At 41.6% G+C, this 27,577-nt stretch overlaps 1 protein-coding gene and 1 non-coding gene across 3 annotated transcripts in view; both read right to left on the bottom strand.

The window, feature by feature from the left end:
* Tex2 (testis expressed 2) overlaps positions 1-27,577 on the bottom strand; it is a 105,441-nt gene that overhangs the window by 40,294 nt on the left and 37,570 nt on the right. For both annotated transcript variants that reach the window (XM_047545068.1, XM_047545069.1), the window contains exons 2-4: positions 24,739-26,407; positions 4,793-4,993; positions 3,287-3,632 (exon numbers count right to left, since the gene is read on the bottom strand). In XM_047545068.1, coding sequence (XP_047401024.1) covers positions 3,287-3,632; positions 4,793-4,993; positions 24,739-26,382 — 2,191 coding nt within the window. In that variant the 5' untranslated portion in view covers positions 26,383-26,407. The remainder of the gene's footprint in view (positions 1-3,286; positions 3,633-4,792; positions 4,994-24,738; positions 26,408-27,577) is intronic.
* Positions 14,670-14,742, bottom strand: Trnas-cga (transfer RNA serine (anticodon CGA)). The gene has a single exon. It is a non-coding gene; the product is annotated as a tRNA-Ser (tRNA).

Genomic DNA, 27,577 nt, shown 5'->3' with positions numbered 1-27,577 from the left:
TGAGCCATATCCCCAGCCCTTTTTATATATTTTATTTAGAGACAGGGTCCCGCTGAGTTGCTTACAGCATCGCTAAATTGCTGAGGCTAACTTTGAACTCACGATCCTCCTGCCTCAGCCTCCCAAGCCACTGGGATTACAGGCATGGGCAAGGTGCAGCATTATTTTTAAAGGTTGGAATGAGCTATCTTATAGATTTATTCTATCATTTTATGTATGAACTTATGGAAAAATAAACTATAAACTCTATAATACCACTACAAAGATTTTCTGTATAAATTGAATTTGTATGTTTAAACAATAGCATAAAGGGAAAAAAAGGTACACCAAAAACATTTAAAAATTGATAAAAACTAAACATAATGTGGTATCCTAGATTGGAACTTAGAAGGGAAAAAGGAGTTCAGTGGAAAACCCAATGAAACCTAAAGTCTAGAATTTAGTTAATAATTTAAAAAGAAAAAGGAAAAAAAAAAAGATGACAATAAACAGGACCGGAGAACAACGACACATCACTCCACGTTGAGCCCAAAGGACACAGGGCAAGAAAGAAAACAGTGTTCCATGACTTGGTTGTCATTCACTGCTCACTGAGTAGCCTCTTCAAGCTAATGTCACCCTTCCCTAGAATGGCAGAGAGCACAGGAGTCATTGCTGCTCGGAGCATCTCATGGATGATGGCCCTTGATGACATGACGCTGGGATTGTGCCTGGCAACCCTACTCCTGCTCCTCCTGGAGCCATTTCCTGCCCTGAGACATGCAGTTCCCAGTTCCACCCCAAGCCTCCTGAGTCTGAACCTGCACTATATCAAGATCCCCTCAAACATCCAAGTCCAGGTTGCTAGAGAAACCTATGACTTCAGTGACAGCATCTGTGAGGAAGAAGACAGGGCTGGGTGAGGCAGCAGAATGTCTCCTGTCATCTTGGTATTGGGAGAGGTGCCTGGCCTTGGCACCAGCCACACCATCACAGCTGACAAGTCATCCGTGCATAGACACTGGTTCAGACACGGCTTTGAAGAACAGCACAGGCCTCACCAATTTACCTTTGCTACTAGTTGCATCACATTTTGGGTGGCTTAAATTTATCATAAATATCTCAATTCATAGCTTTTACAGGCAACCCAGACTAACAATGCATTTTTAGTGGTGTGAAAATGTAGCCTTGCTGGCTTCAGTCTGAGTGAGAGTGCTAAGGGCTTTCCCACATCCCTGCCTCTTACCATTAGGTTCGTTGTGCTGAGTGGAAGTCTGGGAGCTTACAGCAGATTTCCAAAAATACAAACTTATTGGAAATAATCAAATGCTTTAGCTAAATCTATAAATAACATGCTGCTTTGGAGGCTGCTCTGGGAGGCCCCTGAGCACCTAGGGCAGTGTTTCTGGGTGGTCTCACACACCCCTGGGAACTGCTTGATTCTCAGCTTCAGTGCTTAGGCCAGTGGACTACGACACTCCCAGCAGAAATACAATGGGAGCCACTAATGTGAACCACATACACAATTTTAAACCTTCTGATAGACACATTAAAAAGGTAAAAATAAGCAAATGAAATTAATTTGAATATATTTTATTTGATCCAATATTTCTATAATTCTATCATTTCAACAAGTCACCAATATAAAAATACTTTAATGAGGTATTTCACATTATGCTTTGGACTAAAACACTGAAATCCAGTGCACATCTTACACTTAGAGAATCTCATTTTGGACTGGTCACATTTCAAGGGCTCAAAAGCAACATGGGCTGGTGGCTACTCGGTCAGACTCATCAGGAGAGCTGAGCAGGGCTGGTGCTGAGGGCTCTCACCCATGTCAGTCTTCTTTAATTCAGTGTTATTGGTTGAACTGTGTTCCCTGAAATATATGTTGATATTCTAACCCCCAGTGCCTCAGAATATGACCTTATTTAGAAACAGGGTCACTGTAGACAGAATTTGTTATAATGAAGTCATACTGGAGGGAGAAGGACTTTTTATCCAACATGACTGGTGTCCTTATTAAAAGGAGAAGAGACACATAGAAACATTATGTGATGATAGAGAAGGGGTTTGGAAGGATGTAACTGCAAGCCAGGGATGGACAGCCACCAACAATGCTAGAAAGAAGCAAGAAAGGATTCTGTGTAGTCTCAGAGGGAGCACAGCGCTGGTAACACCTCATTTTTGAACTTCTAGTTTCTAGTACTATGAAAAAATAAATGTTATAGTTTTAAGCCACCCAGTTTGTGGTACTTTGTTCTGGCAGACCTAGAAAATGAATATATCCAGTTAGCTCCCTATTCACCTTGATTTTTAGTGCTTAAGGTGTTTCCAAGGGACTTCTGGGATCTTAGCTCCTCTGGGTCTGGGTAGAAGCTAGTGTTGAAGCACGTGTGCTGGGTAAGGACCCAGATTGGCTCCCAGAAACAAACAAAGCAACCTGAAGCCATATTTGAGACCTGTGTGAGCCACAGATTCCCCAATGGACACAAATCCTTGTCAGAGAAAGTTCCAGAGTGGCTCCACTCTAGTCTTACTCCAACCTAGAAAGCTTTCCCTAATAATGCCCATACTGATTTTGTCCTCTGACATCCCACAATTACTGACTGCACCATGTTCACAGTAATTTGCAAACATCTGATTCATGTGAACCAGTTTAGTCTAATGAGCAAGCACCTGAACTGACAGTTTTGTCTCCTGCAGTACCAAGCCCAGCCAGAGCTGAACAGAGTAGTAGTACCACATAGTTACTTGTTTGAATGACCAGGATCCCACCTGAATGGTCAGCAGGAACAATGGAGCCTGCATTTCTATGGTGATCACAGGCTTGGAGCACAGGTTGAGGGTTTAGGAGCACCAGAGCCAGGCTCACCTGGTTTGTTTTGTTTGTTGTGTGTGTTATGTGTATACCTACAGAATCAAAACCAGGGCTTTGTGCATGCTAAGTGCACACTCTTTCACTAAGTTACACCCCCAATCCTCACCTGCTGTCTTATAACTTGTATTTCCCATTGCTGATTCTCTCAGAACATCACAATATGTACATAAGAAATAAAATGCCCCCGGGACCTACCAAAGGCTAACCACATACACTTGCAAATGAACCTATCACTGGTGAAACAACTGAGCACAAAGGATTGTAGTGATCCGTCAAAAAGGCACATGAGTCTTGAGAACACCTTTCAGATAGCAGAGAGTAATCAATTCAGGGTAGGCTTTCTTCCTGTCTGCCTGGGTAATCTTTCCCAACCTCCCTACAGGCCCTTTAAAATTGCAAGTGCACTTTGCACAAATGCATTACCTTGTTTATTTCCAGAGACACCGGGTGGCTTTTTGAGGTCCGACTTCAGCTTAGATGCCAGAATAAATCTCCTAAACCACTCCTCTTTTTCTCGGCCAGTTCTCCCGAACAGATAAAGTATCTGATCTCGCTGGCCAGATCTTGTTCCCTCTTGAGGGTGGGGTGGCTTTTTAGTGTCCTCGCTTCCCTTAGGGTCTTCTCTCTCAGCTGGTGGCTTCTCTTCCGAAGTTTCCTTATCAGTCTGAGTCTTAGACATAAAGTCATCTTGCCGACCAAGCTCAATACAAATGGGGTACTTTTTATTCCAGATTCGTTTGCGAGCCAAACTTTTAGGTACAAGATAAATCTAGAGAGAAAGGGAAATGATGATTTATAAGCTAAAGAGTGGCTACATAGTGTATTAATATTATACACAGCATAAATGCAAGCCTTGTATAATTTTTTACTAAAATGAAGAATATGAAATAATTTTCACTACCTGTCTACAACATGACTATAGGGACTGGAATAAATTTTTAGAAATTACTTTTTACTCCTCAAGATTTACAAATACCTATAATTTTCAGGGAGTAGAAGTAAGTAATGTTAAGCTGATTATTATCTACCAAGTTTGGCTATCAATCAACTTTAATAACCTTGTGTGAAATCTAAGTTGGGAAAAAAATAAATCAATCTATATGGAAAGCTCAAGTCAATGCTGTGTATCAATTCAAGAATAAACTTTTATAAAAACTACATTCAGTATTTTTGTCATTTTGGGGAAACTTAAAAGATCATTCAGATGAATTGTAAGAATAGAAACTATGGCTTTCTGGAGTAATAATTTACATTTCTCACAATAGAATATACTTTATCAAAATAGTTATTTTGCCTATTCACGATGCACAATGTTCACATTCTACAGAACTTTCACTCATTGTTAGTACCCTCGTACTACTACACATAGGTTTTCATTTGACTGAATTTTTTTTTTTTTAAGCTCTGGGGATCAAACCCAGGGTCTCGAATGCCAGCCAGCAAGCACTCTACTATTGAGCTTGCATCCCCAGCCCTTCGCATTTTATTTTGAGAAGGGTCTTGCTAAATTGCCTAGGCTGGCCTTGAACTTGCAAACTTCCTGCCTCAGCCTCCTGAACAGATGGGATTACAAGTGTGCACCATGATGCCCAGCTAAGAATTAGCTTTTCAAGTCAGAATTCTGAGTGCAGGATGTCCTTGCTTCTCAAGGTGTGAGCCATGAACCTGCAGCACGATTACCACCTGAGAGCCTATAAAAATACAGGCTCTCAGGCCCCACCCAAAGTTGCTGAACCAGAATCTACATTTTCAAAGGTGCCTGGGTAATTTGTAAATGCATTAAAATTTGAGAGGTACTGTCCTAAAGTATACCAGACCTTAAATAACAAAAAACAAAACCTTTTTAGGGAGAAGGATGTAGTGAAGCAATCAAGACTCCAAATGCTTTTCACTCAGTTATACTCTGCTTCCCAAATCATTTGGGCTTACCTTGCTGTCAGAGAGGTCATAGATCTTCTGGCTGATGTAGGTGACCTCAGGTTTTGTTTCATTGTAGCTCGCCCTCCTGGATATGTTTTTATTGGGCTTTGAAAGTCTTAAGGTTCCACCCTCAAGTCGAACAAAGACAGAATGTGTCAGAGTTGCATGGTAAGTTTCTGGATCATAGTTGTAAATCTCATTCATCCATCCCTGGTGGAGAAAAACTTGCATTAGTAAAGCAGAGCAAACACACATTCAATTCCATGTGAACATCATGAACACTGTGGTACTCAGCACACTGAAACCAAGCTTGACTTTGGATGCAGGTGTCAATTTGGACTAGACATTGCTGAGACACTGCTAGGTTGGAAGGCTAATTAGTGATGAGGAGTAATTTGGTATGTTTTTGATAATCAAAAATCTAGATCTGTATGGAACCAACCTAGGTGCCCTTCAACATATGAATGGATAAAGAAAATGTGGTACACATACATGATGGAATATTACTCAGCCTTAAATCCCAAATTATGGCATTTGCAGGTAAATGGATGAAACTAAAGAATAATCATGCTAAGTGAAATAAGCCAATCTCCCAAAATCAAAGGCCCAATGCTTTCTCTGATAAGCAGATGCTGATGGGGGACGGGGTGGGGGTGGGGGGGTGGGGGGAGGAATGAAGAGAAAGAAGGAATTTTGGATTATGCAAAGGGGAGTGAGAGGAGGGGTAGGGTGGTGGGGATGGGAAGGATGGCAAAGTGAGACAGACATTATTACCCTATATACATGTATGAAAAAAAATTTTTTTAAATAAATAAACACACACACATTTGGGTCTGTCATTCTTTGAAAAAATAGACATTTCCATGGGAAGCATTTGAATCTCACACCAAAGTGCTAACCTGAAAGCCTGTGAGACTGAGGAATCCTCAAAATTATTTTATTTGTTCATCTACCAAAGCATCTGCTGAAACAATGCGCCAAGTAATACATCAGGAGTTGATACAAAGATTTTTTAAGAAGGGCTATGGATGCAGTTCACTGGTACAGTGCTTGCCTAACACGCACGAAGCCCTGGGTTCAATTCCTAGTTGTAAATTTAAAAAGGCTAGGGGCTGTAGCTCAGTGGCAGTGCACTTGTCTAGCATGTGTGAGGCAATGGGTTCGATCCTTAGCACCACATTAAAAATAAAATAAAATAAAGGCATTCTGTCCATCTACAACTACAGAAAAAAAAAAAGGCCAGGATTCTTGACCCAAGGGTGTCCCAGAAAACTGGGTCTTTATTCTACCATCCTATAATCCACTAGAACAACTATAAAAAAGTTATCATAAAAAGAATACCATGAGGGCTGGGGAGATAGCTCAGTCGGTAGAGTGCTTGCCTTGTAAGCACAAGGCCCTGGGTTCGATCCCCAGCACCAAAAAAAAAAAAAAAAAAAAAAAAAAAAAAACCACCATGAGTGTGAGTGGAAATAAAAATGGACAAACATACCTCTCTATCATGGTGTGTGTGGGGGGGTTGAAACTTAGGAATCAATACATAGATTTATACACCTCAAAGGATTTTTTTTCTCTCTTTTGGATGAGCTGGGAAGATTTCTCCCTCCTGCCAGTGAGCAAAGGCCAGTAGCAGCATCTATTCATAAGTACTGAATAAGCAAGCAGTGGCCATGGAAAGAGAGTGTAATTAGGTGTATGAAAAGAAACAGCAGCGATTAGAGCAATGAAGCAAAAAAAGAAGACAAGCAATGCACATCAGCAGCACCTGGAGTGGACTGTACCATCAGCATCAGTTTGGGTGGTATATCCTGCTAAGTGTACAACATTCTTACGTTCATAGTGTTTTTTCCTTTTTCTTTAGTCTGTTGTTACGCTGAATTATACTCATTGACATTTTTTGTGTGTTGCTGGGGATGGAACCCAGGGCCTCGTGCAGGCTAGGCAAGCACTCTACTACTGAGCTACATCCCAGCCCTATCCACAGGCTTTTAAATGCTGTCTCAGTCTTACATTTTCAAGACTAATGATGCATTCATCATGGCATGAGGAAGGTAAATTATACCAGTTCATGAGAGCTGACTCTATACACTTCCCAACTTTACGCTCAGTGACTTCATGTTGGTAGCTTGTACCTGACCATGGTGGAAATTTTTACATGATAAAAACCAGGGAACAGTACAAACTTAAGGCTTTGTGTGTGTGTGTGTGTGGTGCTGGGGCTTGGATTTAGGGCCTTGTACATGCAAGGCAAGCACTCTACCAACTGAGCTATATCCCCAGTCCCAAGGCTTTTTATTTTATTCTTTTTCTTTTTTCTGAGAAGTCAGTTTAGCAGTACATTATGATGATTATGATGATGATTTTTTAAACAGTACTGAGGCTTTACCCAGGGCCTTGCCCATGCTAGACAAGTGCCCCACCACTGAGCAAACCCCCAGCCCCTTATCTTTTTTATACACGGCTAAATCTGATTTGCTGCTATTTTGTTCATTTGTGCTCTAAGTTCACAAAGGCAAATGGTCTTATTGTTTTCATGCAATCTCTTTTGGTATTTTCTGGAAGAGTGTGTGAAGAATTAAAATATTATTTCTTCTTTAAAGATTTGTTAGAATTTGCCAATGAAGCCTGAGTTCTTTGTAGAAGGGTCTGAGTTTTCTTTGTAGAAGGGTTTTAATCCAATTTATTTCATTCCTACTGGGCTGTTCAGGCTATGTATTCCTCTGATAGTCTGTGTTGCTGACAGTATTTCCCTCTAATCCTTTCAATGTCTGTCTGTGGTGATGTCCATCTTAGGACCCACAGTAGTAAGTAAGCCTCATTAAATGAACTAGGAAGTGTTCCCTCTTCTCTGTTTTCTGAAAGAGTTTGTGTAGAATTAATATTACTTCTTTCTTAAGGGTTTGGTAGAATATGCCAATAAAGTCATCTTGGCCTCGGATTTTCTTTGTAGAAAGGTTTTAAACCATAAATTTGTGCTTCTGTTAAATGCTTCTTCCTTTCTAATATAAACTTTTAATGTTATTAATCTCCTCCTAAGCAATGTGTTAGCTGAAATTTCATTCAATTGAAAATATTTTCTAATTTCCTTCAGACTTTATCTTTGGACCCACAAGCTATTTAGAAATAAGTTGTTTAATTTCCAAATATTTGAGAAATTTCCAGTTACCTTTCAGTTACTGATTTCTAGTTTAATTACCATATGATGAGAGAACATTCTCTGTATACTTTCAATTTTTATAATTTTGTTAAGGTTTATTTTATGGCCCAGAGATGGTCTATCTTGATAACAGGTCTGTACACACTTGAAAAATATTCATTCTGTTATTGGGTGGAATTTTCTCCAAATGTATTATTCATCTTTTTAAACACAAACATTTTTACTAAACACCTCTTCACAGAACCTTGTTTTCTTTTTATCCAATTTGATTGCAGAAAATACTGTCTTACATAAAACAGGTTTTCCAGGGCTAAAGTTGTAAAGGTAACGTAATAAAGAGCTTGAAGCAGATGTGATTTTTCTGGGCTGTTCCAGGTCCCTACTCAAGGCCAGACCGTATCTATTTGCAGAGCTATTAAACCCGAGAAGAATCCATGGAGCAAAGGAAGGAGGGGCTGATGCCTGAGAACCTCTTGGGGTCAGAGAATGACGACTGCACTAAACAGCAACTTGCTAGCCATTTGGCCACAGAGTCCCTCTCCTGGGATTGTTCTTCAGTCACTTTGTGCTGAGTGTGCATGTCCTGGCTACAGTAGAGGCTACCTGAGGTACAAAGTGCGTGTGATAGCTCTGTGTTCCACCATAACACTTTTGCTGAGGTGCTCAGCATTTATTTAATGACTATTTTGAATTACGATCATCATAATTTGATATAGGACAAGCATTACTGCAACAGTATCTCCAGATAAAATATCTTTCATTAATTTCCAGCAATATAATATCACAGAGACAAGGAAAAGAGCCAATAGAATGAACAAAGTATTGGGATGTGGGGCAAAATTCCTAGCATTCTAGCTCCATTCACCAGACTAGAAAGGTTGAAGAAGAAAAAGAAAGTCATTATACTATGATGTTATTCTCAAATAAAGACCGATTCAGAGTAATGTAAGCTGTGGAGATTTCGGCCTTGGGAAACTCCTGAGATTGGACAGGTTAATCACCTGATTTATGAACAAGAACAACTTAGGAATAAAAGGTTGTTTCTCTCCAATTGTTTTCATTTTGTCTTTCCTAGCTAAGTCAGAAAATGCAGAATTGCCCAGGGAGGTACAAGTCAATGAGAATATAATGTGAGTCATTAACATGAGGCATGAAAATGTATAATTATAAATTGCCTGGTAGTCTCATTAAAAATGAAAAAATAAGCAGGTCAAAGTTATTTTAACTATGTATTTTATTCAACCCAATATATCCAAAATATTATTTCACTATGTAATCAGTATCAAAAATGGATGATATTTTACATTCTTTGTTTTACACTAAGCCTTCAAAATCCAATGTACATTCCTTCACCTTGAGCGCACCTCGGTTCCAGCTACCTACTCTTAAAGGGCACCGTGGCCACATGTGCCAGGAGGCTTCTGTGTGAGACAACACAGGGTCCTCTGACAACTGGAACAACCAGAACAGGAGAAAACCTCCAGCTTCTTTCTAATGCTTCCAACACACGTGGTCTTACAAGAAGCATCTAACTCAGTAATGTCAGTTTCATGCTGTGTTTTACTAGGTGTTTTGCATAATTAAATTACAGAATATAATCTCATTTCCAGATGAAATGTTCTGTTGTAGAGATTCAAAACCCTTTTAAAAATGTAAACAGAAAACTACTTGCTATATTAAAAACACAGGAAGAAGAATTTTTTTAAAAATCTAGGTTAAAAAAAAACTTAAGCTTTTAAACTCTCAGTTCTTTAGTAACATGAAAAGATACTCAATTTATGGACAAACCGAGGTCAAGTTTTCAGCTTACTCCTTTGATTTTCAGATTTGGAAGGCAAGACACACAGGTGCATGCATTGGGATGTAAGCGGCACCAGGACAGACACACTCAGGTGATGAGCCATTATTCTGCCCTGTCTAAGAAGCTTCAGGTCAATTACTAAACTTAAGAAAATCCTAGTATTAAAAAAAAAAAAAAAAAAAAAAAAAAAACCCAAGTATCTGGTTAATAAGGGCAACCTTTTCCACAGTGCTTCAGGGATCTGGCTTTTAGCCACAAGGCTGGGCACCCCACCCAACAGCCTGGAGAGCTGGCCCTGCCAGCATGTGTCCTCTCACAGGGCACTCCGAGATGAGTAAGCTGTTACCTTTCTTTGCTGACAACTCTGACAGATACAGGTCACCTTCTACCCCTCACCCAATTCCAGGAATTCTAGAACAACCTGACTCAGAGGAATGTGAAGGAGAGAAGTGTTTGGGGCCCTGCCTACACAGTTCAAAGCACAAAGCCCTACCTGGAGCACTAGAGTAACAGAGGTAAGAAGCCAAAGGGGGGCCTAGGAGAATCCTGCCCTTGGGAGAGTCCCTGGGGGCTCCAAATGCCCTTCTTCTAGGAGGGGTCTGACTGGCCCTCCTTTTTCCTACCCTATCTTCTCAGACCCCCAGCTGCTGTGGTTCCTCTTTCCTAAACCTGAACTACAGTGTTTCTTTTTTGTGATAAAGATCTATTAGACACTAAATTCCATAGCTGTCACCAAAAAAAAAAGCCATCCACGAATCAAGATCTCAATTGCACGTCTACCGTGATTAATCATCTGTTAGCCTAGGTGAGATCCTATCCTGCTCTTTCTTGATTACACAAAAAGACTACTGGTCGAAACACAGGTGCTGACACCAACCACACACCTTGGCAGCGGTGAAGGTCGGACGGGCTTGGGTCCCAGTCCTGCCTTCACCACTTGCCAACAGGTTGCTCTGGGTGATGCTTGGCCCTTGGACCCCAGTTTTCTCCCCTGTGAAAGGGTCCAGCGTGCTTTCCTCACCCCACCTTATCCTATGCCTAAGCCACAATGATTTTTCTCCACATTGACAGTGCTTTTTGAGGAATAATTTACACACCAAATATGAACACATTTTAAGCCTATGCTTTTTAAAGTGCTAATATTAATGTTCACAATAGTAGCTGGCCTTTAAGCATATACTATGTCTCTAGGTATCTCGGGTGCATTATTTTCTTCTGCCAATTCCCTATAACTTCACAAGTGAGCAAAGTGGTAAGAGGAGAAGGGATGTGCCTCCCAAGGTCCAGAGACTGTCACATCTGTGACTTGAACCAAGTCTCCCTAACTCTGAGTCTCGGGCTCCTACCTGTGCTCCACGCATAACCTCCAGCCCCAGCCTGGCCCGCAGAATGGCTAGTGCCTCGGTACCCCTCAGGTCAGGGTAATGCTCCCTTCTCTGTCACTCTGCTCCTGTCACTGTACCTGTTAACTGGCTGGTTTACTGAACTGAGTTACCAACTCCACAGAACGGGGATCAGTCTATCAATCCCCACAGTAACAAATGTTTACTGAATGAAGCTGGATTCGGAGAGTGGGTGTGGAGAGTACAGGAATCCGTGGCAATCACAGGTAGGCAGGGCAGGCTGGCGTGCCCCCGCAGCCCCTGCAGCCCGCACATGGAGTGTGGCTGTGGAACTGGAGACATACGAAGGAACAAGGCCAGCAGTTACTTGCAAGACTTGTCTCTGTTCTTAAAGAGAAAAACCAAGGTAAAACTGCACAAAACTGTGCAGAGCAAGAAAAAAAAGAAACAGAGTCTTGAGTGAAGTGTTCAGGCTTTTGAGAACAGCATTTAAATGAGCTCCTTCTTACCTGGAGAGAGAGGAGTTGTGGACAGAGCCCAGGTGTCCTGCCTCCTACCCAAGGCTCTCCCTGGAACATTACAAAGGCAAACCCTGAGACAATCACAGGGGCTACTTCACCTGAACCACATGAGACAGGCAGAGTGCAGACTGGTCTTCGGAGGCTCAGGACAAGAGGCTGGCCAAGTACGACTCTCTGCCAGCCCTCCTGAATTCTGCCCGGGGTGCCCCTAGTCACCTGAACCAGGCTGCCCTTGCAGAAGGCGATTTCCAGTCAAACCTAATCATCTTTTCATACCATCAACCAGTCAAGTTTTTCCTGGGACTTGAATAACTCCCAGGATTAAGCTACATGTGGAATTTCTAGATTTTTTATGAGTTATCAAGTCTTGAAGGCAGCACAGCAACTCCACGGCCTTTGTTCTGCTTCCCATACAGTGCCCACTGTCCACTGCTCACCTGTTCTAAAATTCTTACCAAGTGAGGTTTCTGCACCTTTAGTTTGGTATGAAGCATGGGAATGGGCATGAAGAGAGAGGACAGACTGCTAGCACCCCATTCTGTTTCAAGAGCTCAACTGGAAAAAAACAAAACAAAAATGAAATGCCCTCGACCCACACTAAACACATCTCAGACAAGACTCATTTCTTTCTGAAGCTGGGACGATTAAAATGGAGACAGTGCCTGCCACTGGGGACAACGACCCAGTCAGCAGGCTGCAGCTGTCTGGCCCACAGACTGGTCCTGTGATGGTGTTTGTAAAAGGTCAGGGGTTTCTCTTCAATTCTCTACTGGATTTTGATGTCACGTTTGGCTGAAAATACAAACCACAATCTATAAAGGAGCCCTTTTAATACTTGGAGAGATTAAAAGCTACAATTAACCTTTTGCAAAATAATAAAGTCTGGAAGAACTACTGTTGTGCTCACTTTCAGTTTATGGTGCCAACGAGGAGTTCAAGGCCAATGCTCTTACGCAGCTTGATGCTGAGCTGACAGAGAAAAGTGCCAGCCCTCTGGCCCAAGGAAGCAATGGGAATTCCTCTGCCTCCAGGGTGCGGGGAGCCTGAGCTGACACCATTGCACTGCTTGTTTTCACCCTGTGGCTGTGCTTGGCTGTGCTGCCTGGGCGCCTGCCCATCATCCAGATCCCTGCTCATTCTTTCTTTGAGTCTATCAGGGAAGAAGCAAATCCTAAATTGAGACCACTGCTACTAAGAACCACCTCTGAAGCACACAAAAAGGTGATTATTATTCTTTTGTCCCTCAAACTAAAACAAAAGCAGGAGTTCATCTTTACTAGGCTTTTCAATCCACGAACAGTTGAGCACTAGAATCATCAGTTAAAAACAGCATCACAGTCAGCCAGGTGTGCACAACCGTAATCCCAGTGATTTGAGAGGCTGAGGCAGAAGGATTGCAAGTTTGAGGCCAGCCTCAGAAACTCAGTACGGTCCTAAGCAACTTAGAGAGACCCTGTCTCAAAATAAAAAATAAAAAGGGCTGGGGATGTGATTCAGTGATGAAGCAACTTGGTACAAAAAACAAACAACAATAATAAAAACTCATCATCACAAACCATGTAGAATAGTGAAGAAACAATCTAATAAGCATTAGGTACAAATCCAATTTCACCTATGAAAGATAAGAAATTTGCAGACATACAGAATTCATACAAGGAATGAAAGTTTTGAGCACATAGCCAACATTCAAAACAAATGCTACTCAAAGACACTATGGAGAACATTAAAAACAAAAAAATATTTAAGGGAAGAAAGTGCCAGCATCAATACCACCCACACCTCCCAACTGCCTGTTTCAAGGTCACCTTCACAGATATATCACTAGAATCATAAGAGTCAGGGCTAAAGCCACAGGCTCTGGGAAAATGGCCTTTATCCCAGCCTTCCCAGCCTCCAGGGGGCACCTCCCAAAGTCAGGTAGGTTTTTAATTCTAATGCCTTGGCAGACAGTAATAAAGTAGGAAACAAAAAGCACTTAATTAGTTGGACAAAGAACATAATCTCAGATGAACCACTATAATAACTAAAGTCTTATTTATGTTAATACATGATAAACCATATTAGTAAGTATTAAAATTATAATAGATCAGTAAGCTAATAAAGTACTAGCCTCCAAACTTTCCAGATCACACACCTCACAATTAAACAAATTTGTTAATATATACCAACAATACAGACTTTTACTTAAAAATCATATATATGTTCTAATACAGATTTTTAAAAATTTTTTAATGTTATTGTATTTTCATACTGTTGTTTTATTTATTCATTTATTTTTATGTGGTGCTGAGGATAGAACCCAGTGCCTCACACATGCTGAGCAAGCACTCTACAACTGAGCAACAACTGCAGTCCCTAATACAGTTTTATAAAATGTAAATAGAAATACACAGCAAAAGATGAAGTAATTAGACTTTTTGCTAAGTTTTAGTTTTTCCATTATGATACTTTCATACTGTCTTTAACTGACTTTTTTTTTTTCGTACTGGGGATTGAACCAGGAGCACTTATCCACTGAGTCACATCCCTTTTTTTGTGTTGTTGTTTTTTGTATTTTATTTAGAGACAGGGTCTCACTGAGTTGCTTAGGACCTCGCTAAGTTGCTGAGGCTGGCTTTGAACTCGCAAGCCTCCTGCCTCAGTCTCCTGAGCTGCTGGGGTTACAGGTGTGCACCACCACACCCCGTTTTAGCTGACACCTTAAGGTCTAATATATATGCTGAGGGTAAGGCTCACTGTTAATGATAATAGATGTAAATCCATTAGTTCAAATAGTCTTATTAATAATTTCCAAGGTTTTTGGACAAAAGTCTATATGTTAATTATCACTAGGTTTATTTTATTTCTTAACCAGAAAGAACAAAAATAGATACAGATAGAAACTTTTAATATTTTCTTACTGGTAGAGTCTTGTAGCAACCCATTTGGACACCACTGAAAGAAAGAAGCATTGGAATAAAACAATGAGTAATAACAGTGGTGTGGGCACCTACACAAAAACACACTCCCTGGGGCTATCTTGTTTGCATATTCAACTTTGAGAAAACTTTTTTTTTTTTTTTTTTGGTGATGCTGGGGATCGAACCCAGGACCTTGAGCTTTCGAGGCAAGCACTCTACCAACTGAGCTATATCCCCAGCCCAGGGAAACCTTTTTCTTTTATTGACAGTACTGGGCATTAAACCCAGAGGTACTCTACCACTGAGTTACATTCCCAGGCCTTTTTTTGAGGTTTCCCTAACTGGCTTTGAACTTGCAATCCTCCTGCCTCAGCCTCCAAGTCACTGGGATGAGAGACATGTTAACACAGCGCCAGGCCAACAGCAAACCTTTTTCTAAAGGTTAATTACTATTTGATAAGGATAGTCTTTCATAGGGCTGTGGCTGTAACTCAGTGGCAGTATACTTGCCTAGTATGTGTGAGGCATTGGGTTCGATCCTTAGCACCACATAAAAATAAATAAAGGCATTCTGTCCATCTACAAATACAGAAAAAAATTTTTAAAAAACTTATTTAAAAAAAAGAACAGTCCTCAAGGTATTTTGTTCTTTCTTTACATATTAAATATAAACTTGGGGTTGAAAAGATAGCTAGCATTTTTTACATAGTTAATACCTTTTTCTTCCACAAAAGCATGATTTGAGAAATCTTAGACCCACAATGCTCACAACCTCTTTCTTCACTCCATAGATGACAACTGGAACAAACCTAAAGATGGTCCTGGAATACCTAGCCAGAATTCAGGATACATTTTCAAGATGCCATGAACTGTTCTCATACATAGATGAACCAGCCATGTCATAAGTTTATGAGTTGGTTGGAAATTAGAAAAATGTTGATTATTGAACTAAATGTTGGGTACATGAAGAAAGCATTGTATCAGTTTTCTAACTTTTGCATTTATTTGAAATATTCTACAATAAAAAGCTGGAAAAGAAGTCAGGCCCAGTGGTGCACACCTATAATCCCAGCAACTCAGGAGGCTGAGGCAGGAGAATCACAAGTTCAAGGTTAGCCTCAGCAACTTAGGGAGGCCCTAAGCAAAACAAAAAATTTAAAAAATCACCAGTACCCAATCCCCCCCCCCAAAAAATTCCTGGGATCATCTGTTATCCTAAACCATACATTGTTCCTATGGAATTCCTGGGTCTGATTCCCAGCATAGAAAGAGGGGAGGGCGGGAAGAGGGTGGAAAAAAAACACACAAAAACACCAAACACCACGAGGTCTACCTGCACTGAAACCATCTTACCTGATAAATCTTCTAGCAATAAGGTACACTAGGAAATAGCTATGTTTATAAAAATCATACACTAAAAATCAAGTGAGGGCTGGGGCTGGGGCTCAGTGGTAGAGCGCTTGCTTGCCGGCATGTGTGAGGCACTGGGTTCCATCCTCAGCACCACGTATAAATAGATAAATAAAATAAAGGTTTAAAAAAAAAAAAAAACCTCAAGAGACCCATTCCAGAGGCAGAACATTTTCAGTTAGTACACAGAAGGAATACTTTTATATTTCTTTTACTTATTGCATTGAGGGTTATAAGCTACCAACAGAAAGCAACCAGGCCTACCTTGGCTGTACATATGAGGCCACTTTCTCCTAACAATTTGTTCACTCTAGTTTATTTTAAAAAAAGAACTTCATGAAATTGAGATTAAGTTTACAAACTACAATTTCTTCTCAATATCAGTAATGTCCTCCCTATAAAATTGCTCTTTTACATATCAAAACCAAAGCCTGCATTCAGTGAACCTAATTATTGTGAAAAACCTGTGCTTTTTGTAATAAATATCTAACAGTGCTATGATCTAAAGAAAATTCATTTCTACTAGTCTCTGTAATGGTATAAATATAATTCTAGTGAACATTCTAGGCCATATTTTTAAACAGAGACAGATCATCATTCTGGAAACCAACAGCCTACTGCTGAATTCTGCTGGTGGTTTATAAGTCTAACATAAAGAACCTGCTCAAGAATATAATTCAAAACTGCATCTGAGTCACACACTCAAATGTAACTCCAAGAACTTTACGAAATCTTCAGGAAGTTTTTCATTACAAACATAGAAAAGTTGGTGTACAGAATGGCACTGAATGAAATATACTCCTGGCCAAGTGACAAGTATTCTTGGGGAAGAAGAGCCATCCAATCTGATGATGAATATGTGGCAAACATCCGAAGCACAACGTGCTGACTCTACTGCCTCCTTCTCCCAGGCCCAACCCATTCCTTCCCAGGGTCTCCAGCTCAGGACATCTAGTTAGTCACCCCTAAGAACTCCAGAGATTTACCAAGCCAGGGTTGTCACTACAGTGACACCCTTGGGCTCTGTGGCACAGGAGACTCTGCCTTAAGCTAACTGGCCCAGCCACCAGGTTCTAAGTCCCATGGGCTTCTCCCAAGGCTCCAGTTGTTGCCCTGCTTCCTGGCATTCACTCCTCGCTTGAGCTGGATGCCCAAGGCAACTTTTTCCCTGGCTGGCTCGCTCGCTTGCTTGTTTGTTTGTTTATGGCACTGACCACATCCCCAGCCCTTTTAATTTTTTTTTATTTTGAGACAGGGTCTCACTAGCTTGCTTAGGGCCTCACTAAGTTCCTGAAGCTGCCCTGGAACTTGTGACCCTCCTGCCTCAGCCTCCCGAGCTGCTGGCATTATGGGTGTGCGCCACCACATTCAGCTCTCCTTCTTTACATCGACCATGACCTCCTGCACATGAAGAAGATGCAGGTCAACATTCCTCATTACTTGTATTCTTGATAATTGCCATTCTGACTGGAGTGAGATGGAATCTCAGTGTGGTTTTTAATTTGCTTTTCTCTAAAGAGAAGTTGAACATATTTTGTATATTTGTTGACTGACTGTATTTCTTTTTCTATAAAGTGCCTATTCAATTCCTCTGCCCATTTATTGAATGGATTGGTTTTTTTTTTTTTTTTTTTTTGGTGTTAAGTTTTTTGAGTTCTTTATATATCCTGGAGATTAATACTCTATCTGAAGCGCGGGTCGCAAAAATTTTCTCCCATTCTGTAGGCTCTCTCTTTACACTTTGTTTCCTTTGCTGTGAAGCAAGTAATGATTAAACTTGATAAGGGTGTATGGGAAAAGGTACACTCATACACTGCTGGTGGGAATGCAAATTGTGGCAACAACTCTGGAAAGTGGTAAGGATATTCCTCACAAAACTTGGAATGGGACCACCATTTGACCCAGTTATCCTACTCTCATATCCAACAGACTTAAGATCAGCATACTACAGTGATACAGCATACTACAGTGATCAATGTTTATAGCAGCTCAAATCACAATAGCTATGCTATGGAACCAACCTAGGCGCCCTTCAACAGATGAATAATAAAGAAAACATGGTATATATACACAATGGAATATTACTCAGTCATAAAAAAGAATGACTTTATGACTTTTGCCAGTAAATAGATGGATCTGAATACTACCATGCTAAGTGAACTAAGCCAAACCCAAAAAACCAAAGGCTGAATGTTCGCTCTGATATGCGAATGCTAACACACAATAAGGGGGTCAGGAGGGAAGAATAGAAGTTCAGTGGATTAGACATAGGGGAATAAAGGGAAGGGAGGAAAGACGGGAATAAGAAAGACAGTAGAACGAATTGGACCTAACTTTCCTATGTTCACATATGAATACACCACCAGTGTAACTCCACATCATGTACAACCACAAGAATGGGAAGTTATACTGCTTGTATGTATGACATGCCAAAATTTACTCTACTGTAATGTATATCTAAAAGGAACAAATAAAAAATGTAAAAAAATATATAAACAAATCCTAACAGTGGAAAGAGAAAAAAAATAAAAAAAAAAACAAATGGGCACTGGGTACAGTGGTACACACCTGTAATCCCAGCAACTCAGGAGGCTGAGGCAGGAGTGTTGCAAGTTCTAGGCAGCCTCAGCAACTTAGGCATTGGAGGTGGTTCTCTTCTACGGACATTGTGCCAGCTCTTTAGCCACACGGAGGCCCTTCTTGCGTATATTCCAGAGCAGTATATTCTGATCAGCTGTGCTTGTGTGGGAGATGGTAGAGTACAATGTGGCCTCAAAAGCCACATACCAGCCTTTGAGAATAGCCACTTCTTGGCTGCAAATTCATCTCTTTGGTTTATCATCCCACATACACATCACTGCTACAGCACCATGTTTAAATACAAATCAGTAGTGTAAATGGAATATGAAAACTATCCTGATAAGGTAAAAAAAAAATTTTGCTTTTCTCTTCCCTGTCTCTCATGTTGTCACAGAGAAGAAAAACTGTATCTGGCATTGTTTTGGGGGCCAATAAAGGATCTAGGCTCTTAGTCCTGTCCAGGATGCAAGCACTTCCTGGACCCGTCAATGAGAACAGAGGTTTAAAAACACGTGGTCTCCCAAAATAGTCCTTGAGCAACCTGGCTCCCTGCTCGACTGGCTCATGGCTCACAGATGGAGCCTACTGAGGGAACAAAGTATGCAGGATCACCATCACGGGCGTGCCTCTCTATTAGGGAGTTTAGGCAATGGCAAGTGTTAGAGCCTCTAGTAGCAGGGAGGGTTTGTTTTGTTTCTTTGAAGGTTTTCATACAGGCCTTCAAGAACTGCAATATCATTTTCTCTACAAACCTCAATAGGATCCAATGCACAAAAACAACTCAAACCGGTGCTTGGCTAGTGTGCATGAGGACCTGGGTACAATCCCCAGCACTACCAAAAAAACAAAAAACAAACAACAACAAAAAAAACCCTATTCAAAAAGTAGCTCTTTTGACTCATTCCAGAAACAGGTTCAAAGATGTCTTAATTCTGTTTTCCATTGCTATAATGAAATATTCAAAGTCTGGGTGATTTTAAAGGTAAGGCTGATAAAGGTAAGAGGTTGACAGGTCAGCCTTCTGGAGGCCCAAGAGCATGCTGCAGCATCTGCTCAACTTCTGGTAGGGGCAGGCGCTGCTCCGTGGGTGGGGAAAGAGGAAGGGGCAATCGGGGACATGAGGAAGAGCAGCGTGTGTGAGAGAGAGAAAAAGGGAAGGTGCCTAGCTGGCTTTGTAACAATCCACTCTCGTGATAACTAATCCACTTTTACAGAGCTCCATTAATCCTTCCGCAAGGGTGGAGCCCTCCTGACCTAATTACCTCTTAAAGGACCACCACCTCTCAATACTGTTACCCTGGAAATGAGTTTTGGCAGGGACAAACCACTGCCAATCACAGCAAAAGACCTGTTTTATAAAGTAACTGAGAACTGTCTCCTGCATCACTTCACTGCCACGAACCTGGGGCAGAGTGAAAACCCAGAACTCACCACCATGCCCAGCTCCCTAACCTTCCCCTGAGCACCCCACCATTCTACTCTCTTCAAAATGCAGGGGGGCTGGGGTTGTGGCTCAGTGCTAATTCACCACCTAGCACACGTGAGGCACCAGGTTTGATCCTCAGCACCACGTAAAATAAGTAAAAAAAAAGCATTGTGTCCAACTACAACTAAAAAATATTTTTAAAAAATAAAATAAAATGCAGGAGGGCAGGGCTGGAGATGTAGCTCAGTGGTGGAGTGCTTGCCTGGCATGTGGCAAGGCCCTGGGTTCAATCCCCAGCACTACCGAAATCCAGGAGGGCAGCACTGAATGAGTGAGCACTGACTGGCAAGAGATAGCCGACTTAAGTGCAGATGGTTTCTAAGAAACAAGCATCAAGTTTCAAAACCTGTCAAAGATGGACAGGATTCTCTATTTCAATGGGAAAAAGAAAAAACCTAAGCTGTATGTTTTAGTAATGTTTTCCTTCATCTTCTTAAAAGATATCTCTGACCTGGGCATGGTGTGTGCCAGTGATCCCAGTTATTTGGGAGGCCGAGGCAGGAGGATTGCAAATCCAAGTCAGTCCGGGAAACTCAGCAAGACCCTGTCTCAAACTTAAAAAAATAAAAGGGCTGGGGAATGTAGCTCAGTGATAAAGAACCCCTGGGTTCAATCCCCAGTAACCCCCCTCCAACAACAAAAACAACAAATCATTCCTACCAACCAAGACTAGTTTTTTGTTGTTGTTATTTTAGCAGGAATCAGGATTCCTTTCAAAAGGCAACTCCATCAGGAGATGACAAGGTCAATTTAAGTCACTGACTAGATTTTCATCTATTCATGGATCCATCCACTCATCCAGCAATGATTTACCACATGCCCAACACACAGCAGGTGCTGAGGACTTGGCGATGAACAGATGGATGTGGCCTGTGTGCTCACAGAACTGGTGGTATAGACAGAAGATTAAAAACATGGAACCACAGCTCTGTTAATACTATGAATTCTGGGAACCCTCTCACAGCGTGGGGCTGCTGCTGGGAAGAGGCTACTAGCTGCTAGATCTCCCAGGGTTCCTGACATTTTGCAACTAGCTCATTCCAGTGGAATGTGAATAAAAGTGGTATGTAGGTATTTAAGTAGATCTGCCTTGTCTTCGCTTTCTTGTCTACCAAAGAACTGAATGCAAAGAACTCTTAATACCTAGGACAGGAACTAATTGGCAAACAGCATCATGGGCCTACTTCTGTCATGTTTTACTGGAAAACGGGTCCATCCATTCATTTACCTATTATCTATGGCTACTTTCCTGCTCAGGGCAGAGCTGAGTGGCTGCAATGAGACTCTTGTGCCCACAAACCTAAAATATTTACCATCTGGTCCTTTAAAGAAAAATGCTTGCTGAGACACATGATGGCAAGAGCCTAGGCCCCTGACTCAACACACTCAGGAGGCCACAACCTACCTGGAACACTTATAAAGAAGACACAAAATAAATTTGTAGTGTTTTACAATAACTAGTATCATCCCAATTCACATAGGCCCAGGGAGAAAATATAACAGAAGAAAATAGATGATCAAAGTTGATTTCAATATACTTTTCTTATCACAAGATTTGAGTCCTAAATTTAATGTTAACACTGCTAAATGTTTTAAGGTCGCCTTATTTTTTTTCATTTATTTATTTATTTTTGGTTCCAGGTATTGAACCCAGGGGAACCTAACCACTGAGCCACATCCCCAGTCCTTCTTATTTTTTTATTTTGAGACAGGGTCTCACTAACTTGCTTAGGTTCTCACTAAGTTGCTGAGGTTGGCTTTGAACTTGTGATTCTCCTGCCTCAGCCTCCCAAGCCGCCAGGATTACAGGCCTGCAACACCATACCTGGCTAAAGTGACATATTTTAAAAATGATTCTCAAGAGCATGCTCTTTTACTCAATAAAATTAATTAGCCCAAAGATCATCTGCATTTGAAATACTCAGCTGGCAAGATACAACATACCCTTCTAACCTAGAGTAGTGCCCTCTTCTAAGTAGAGAATGGATTTAGCTAGGTTTCTAAAAATCGCCCTGCACATCAAACAAAAAACTCAGGCTAAACTGCCTCATTAGCAATGAATCCATTCTAAACAAGTTAATACTAAGAATGAAAAAGAATTACCAAATGATCAGACCTGTTCAAACACCAATCAGGAAGAATACTCATAAGACAGCCTAAGACAATTTGCTTGGATTACAGGTGTCAGTCCATGAAAGCATTAGAGTACTTGTTCTGTTCAAGGAAGATTCAGATAAGTTTATCCCGGACACAGCAAAACACCTTCTGCTATGATTTGAATATGGCTGGTTTGTCCCTTCCAAAACTCACATTGGAGTTTAATCCCAGTTGTGAGATATTAGATAATAAGAGGGTAGAAACTTAATCTGATTATAGTATTTTGAGGTGAGGCCTTTGGCAGATAATTAGGATTAGAAAAGGTTATGAAATTTGTTTACAATAAAAATAAAGTTAAAAAAAAAAAAAGGTTATGGAGTCGGGGGTCCCACAAATTGACTACTGGTGACTTTAAAAGAAAAGGGAGAGAGACCAGAGGACGGACGGAAACACACACACACACACACACACCTGTTTCCTGTCAGATAATGCCCTGTACTACCTGGGGCTGGTAAGAACATCATCATCAGATGTGGCCCCTCAACTTTAGGGAAGATCCATGAGCCGAAATAAACCTGTGCTCAACTTATCCAGTCTGTGGTATTGTGTGATTAACAACAGACTAAGATAACTTCCTTAAAAAGAAAAGGTTAGTCCTACATGGTTCCACCAATCACTAACTGTGTGACCGTGAACAAGTAACTTAACCATTTCCTCATGAGCACATACTGTATCTGAATAGGATTGTGATGAGGACTGAGTGAGATAATGAGTGACCTAAGCCTAGCCCACTGCAGGTGTTCAGCTTATAGTGTTGCCTTTACCATTCCAACGATCAAAAGCACCCAAACTGTTACGCCATTAAAATCTTACTCCACTGGCATCCTTTGGTTGTAGATAAACCACTGACAAAAAGCAGTGATTGGATCAACTCTAAAGACTGGATTAAAATTAAAATCTTCCCAAGACAAATAAGTGCTCAAACCAGTTTAAAATGAATGCCAGGCGATCATTAGGCACTGGAATTAATAGAAGCACCATTTTTCTTGGCAAAAGTTAGCACTAACTTATTTAGTGGGCATGTAAATCAGGTAGTCACAGCACCACCCTATCCAAGAAGCTGAGCCACAATGCATAATGAGTCACTTCGCTCTGCTTCTGCATCATATATTAATGCTAAGCTTAAGGGTGTCACATCCTTGATTCAACACCACTTCTCTTAAAAAAGAAACTGTCTCATAACATATTGCCATGTGGAAGAAAGAAAAAAGGTCAGCTGTCTAATACTCCATCCCATTAAAGCGAACAAGTATAAACCTGCACACATGAGAACTTAAGAAAGACAGCAACTAAGACTATCTATCAAATCATTAGTTATAATTCCCTTCCACGGGTGTGATAAAGAATTTTTTTTTAATTCCCTGTGTATTTTAAACAATGATCATGTATTTCCTCTGAGCAAGGAAAACAGAGTTTTAAATATAAAAATCAAATAGCAGTTTAGTTTTTTTATTTTGTTGTTGTTGTTTGTTTGTTTTTAGTTTTGTTTTACAAGGGAGAGAGGTCATGCTGCTGTTTTTAGAGCATTCTTATTTACATAGAGAGGAGGAAAAAACCTATTAGTTTAATAGAAAAGCTAACAAGCTTAGAACTTGAAATACTAAAGGTTTAAAATCAATAAGGTCCAAAAATGCTCCAAGAAAACTGAGCTCTTTTTGTTCTTCCATAATGCAAAGGCTTCTTGGGGCAGGTCCAGGCACGAACTTTCTGTAGAAGTGTCATGGGAAAAGTAACAGGGCACACCAGGCTCTAAATTCTACCTCTGATACTTAATTAAATAGCAAAAATACTTGGACAAATAACCACTTCTCAGAAATTCTCTCCTCATGTGTGAAACTGGAAGCAAAAGAATTAGACAACTTTACAGAATAATGGTTTCTAAACATTTTTTAATTCTACATCCTATCTGTAAAAACATATATAAATGTATATATGGGGGGAACACATATGTTTTATAAACCATATAAGCTACAACTGCTTTTGTACTGGGTATATTAATGAAACATATATAATAACGAGAAAAATTTCAAATTTGTAAATATAAACAGAAGTTCTAATAGATTCGTCTTGCACCCTGATGGATCGACTCGGGCATCCATAGAAGGCCCAGAGCCTGGCACCTGACATGCACAGGGAGAAGTGACATCTTTCTCCAACCCATGCCCCGCTGGGCACAAGAGAGAGGATAGCCAGCAAGGGTCACCAGGGGTATCAATTTGCCTTCTCTCCCTCTTTGCCTTTTCTTACAATTCTAGGAGTCCAGAGTCTCAAGAATATTTAACCCTAATAGACCCAGCAATATCAAAATCCTCCACAAGTAGCAAATCCCTGGCAAACTGAGAGACAAACTAACATAGGAACTGGGTGTAAGTACTACTTTCTAGAGTCATGGAGATCTTTGAAAAACTACCTGGTAAATCAACAAAACTTGAGCCAGAATGAGCATCCTGGCTGTCTGGAGAACGGAAAGTCCCTCCAAGTCTTGAAACACTGCTTGGGCAAAAATCTTTAACAATGAGCCAGAATAGAGCGGTTTGCTATGAAGGAAGGCCGAGAGTGAGAGTGGGCGCGTACCTGCTGGCGGCTCGTGAGAGGCTTACCTTCAATATTTCAGGTTCTTTGATGTCCAGAGAGCTTGTGTGCCAGTGTTGCAGATGTTTATGTGACTTGTGACATTTATGAGCACTTGGTGGTGTAAAAAACCAGATCATGCAAACTGCAGTCATGAATCCAAGGCCAATTCCCAGAAAGAGGCCGCTCATGTAGTAGGGGAGGGGGAGGATGAGGTACGCATAGACACACATTATAAAGAAGGCCAGCGTCTTCACGGGCAACTCGGGATGCTGCGTGGCCAAGTCCGCCTCGTCTTCGCTGTCTGGAGCTACCCCACTGTCTGCGAGCACCTCTGGCTTGAGAGCAACATCTGGGGGCTTATCGGCCCTCCCCTCGCCCTCTGTTTCCAGGTCGAAGTCCTCGGTGTACAGTTCACAGAACTCTTCGTCTTCTTTGCTCACTAAGGCAGACAAGGAACACTTCTCAAGAACTAGCGAGCTTGTCTTCAGGCCCAAATCCTTCAGACTGCTCGCCTGGGAAACTCGCAGCTCTGCCTCTCTAGCAGGCTCTTCAGAGGTCTTTGGGGGGTCGCTCCTGGGGACGTTGGAGTCACTGCTGTAACCGTCCCCCTCAGAGTCGCACTCCTCCTCCTTGATGCTGTAGTTGTTATTGCTTTCCAAGTGCCCGTTCAAGCTGGACAGATTGGAGAGTTCTGAAGCACTTGAAGATAAGGCTTTGGGCCTATGGCTGCCACTTTCTTCCCCTATGATTTTACTAAGGAGCTGAAAAGGCTCGTATATGACTTCTGAAAGGCGTCGTTTAGTGTCTTCGATTTTCGCCTCCATTTCGGGCACTTTAAAAAAGGAGCGAGTATCAGAAGGAGAAGTCAGCGGGGAAGAAGGTGCAGTTTTGGAATCTCCACCTGTGTTTCGCGGCTGTGTGAACTGCTTAAACAGGTGTAAGTTCAGCTTGGAGTCAGGGGGCTTATAGGACACGGTATCTGACTCCTGCCTGGATGTGTCTGTGGACAGAGACTTGACTAATGTCTTCATCAAGTGCCTGTGCCTTGGGGGGTGTGGGGATTCTTTTGGCTCTACCTCGGTCGACAGGGACTTCACCAGGCTCATGAAGGGTTTTGTGCTGGAGAGGGTGGAGGATGAGGCACTGGATGAGAGGACAGGAGACTTGGAAGGAGAGGACAATGGGGAGGAAGAACTGGTTTTCTGCTCAGAAAGGGACGACACACTGGGAGAGCTAGCTAAGGGCCCTGAAGAAGATGACCCTGGGGAGAGAGCCAATGGCACTGTACTTAATACTTGCACTGTCGGAGCAGGGGACTCCAACAGCTTTACAGTGTTCTCGGAGACGGGCAAAATGGCAGGGGCCTGGGACCCAGACAGTCCATCTGCCAGGACGGGTGAGGTGGCAAGGCCCACGGGGTCATGACCACCTAAGGGTTCAAGATAGAGGTCCTCCTTGGCTTCAAGCCCGGTTACAATGCTTTGGTCATCCAGCCCCTCTTCGAGGTACTCCCGGAACTCCTCCTCCTCTTCCTCCTCCTCCTCCCCGGATGCCGAGAAGTGAATGGCGATGGTGTCTCGGGACACAGACCTCTGCACGTGCACTTTGGGGGCTGATGGTTTTGGCATGTCAATGGTTTTCTCGGCATGGCGACCATTCAGACTTGTCATTGCCAGCTTCACTAGGACTCAGGCTCTGTGAAAACAGTGAGAAAAACAGAAGTCAGAGTGCTCTCTCCACGGAGACACTGCCGTTTGCAGACAGGAGCCCAGATGAAGCTCAGTTTAAATGATGATCATTCTTTTATTTGGCAGATGTCTACTGTTTTTTCATTTCAGCAGGTAAATGGGTTAATTTTCACTAGATTAATTCTAGTTAGGCATTCTCTTTTATAAGCAAACCACACCAGAGTTATAAATGCCATATAGTCTGTCTTACTTCACAACATCTGAATAACTGTTTCCTCCCTTTTAGCTGGCTCATTTCTATCAGCAATTCTCTACTACAAGGCTTGAAATACTGGAACAATAGACGTTACCAGTATTCAGAAGACCAACAGGATCAAAGGCAGCATCCTGGTGATTTTAATGAGCTTGGAACAAACACTTCACCAGTGGCCTTCTGGCTGTAAAGAGCTAGCCCAGGATGGGTATTGCTTCCCCTACAATTTTCACAGTAATGCTAACAATTATTTGGCTTGTGTATACCAACACTGTCAATCTTGCCATTGCAAATAAGTGGCAAAGTATCCAAGTGGAAATCTGTAAACTAATCACCATGATTGGCTCCTTTATCCTCCAAATGACAGGCACCACATGACCAGGGTAACTTTGGCCACTATGAAGACATGACCATATTCTGAGGCTTCAGCATAAAGCAAACATCTATTTTAAACTGAATCTATCATTCAAATGGCAAGAAAATGAAGTATGGATGCTAGAGCCTATCACCAATCCAGAACTTTATTACGGACTGCAGCAAGAGACACATTCGCCAGGCTCTCTGCCCTTTTGGAGCTAAGTAGTTAGTTGGAGAGAAACAGACCCTTGGAGAGTTGGGCAGCAAAGAAGACACTAAACCACCTCAGGACATCTGGTACATTATATCTCTCCTTACTCACTTACAGCCTATATAGTTTGGACCTTAAATATCCCACAAAAGCTCATGTGTTAAAGGCTTAGTCCCCAGCACAGCAGAGGTAGGGCTTTTGGGAAATGATTGGATCACAAGAGATTTGACTTCATGAATGGATTAATCCACTTATGGACTCAAAGCTTAATGGGGTTGAGGGGAGGGGCTCTGTTATAAAAGCAAGTATTTTCTTTGCTTCTTGGCTGCCATGAAGTGACAGATTTACTACACCAC

Source organism: Sciurus carolinensis, chromosome 3 (assembly GCF_902686445.1).
Source record: "Sciurus carolinensis chromosome 3, mSciCar1.2, whole genome shotgun sequence".
In the NCBI taxonomy this organism is placed as follows: domain Eukaryota; kingdom Metazoa; phylum Chordata; class Mammalia; order Rodentia; family Sciuridae; genus Sciurus; species Sciurus carolinensis.
Note: the sequence above shows the minus strand (reverse complement) of the source record. Positions and strands in the feature narration are given on the sequence as shown.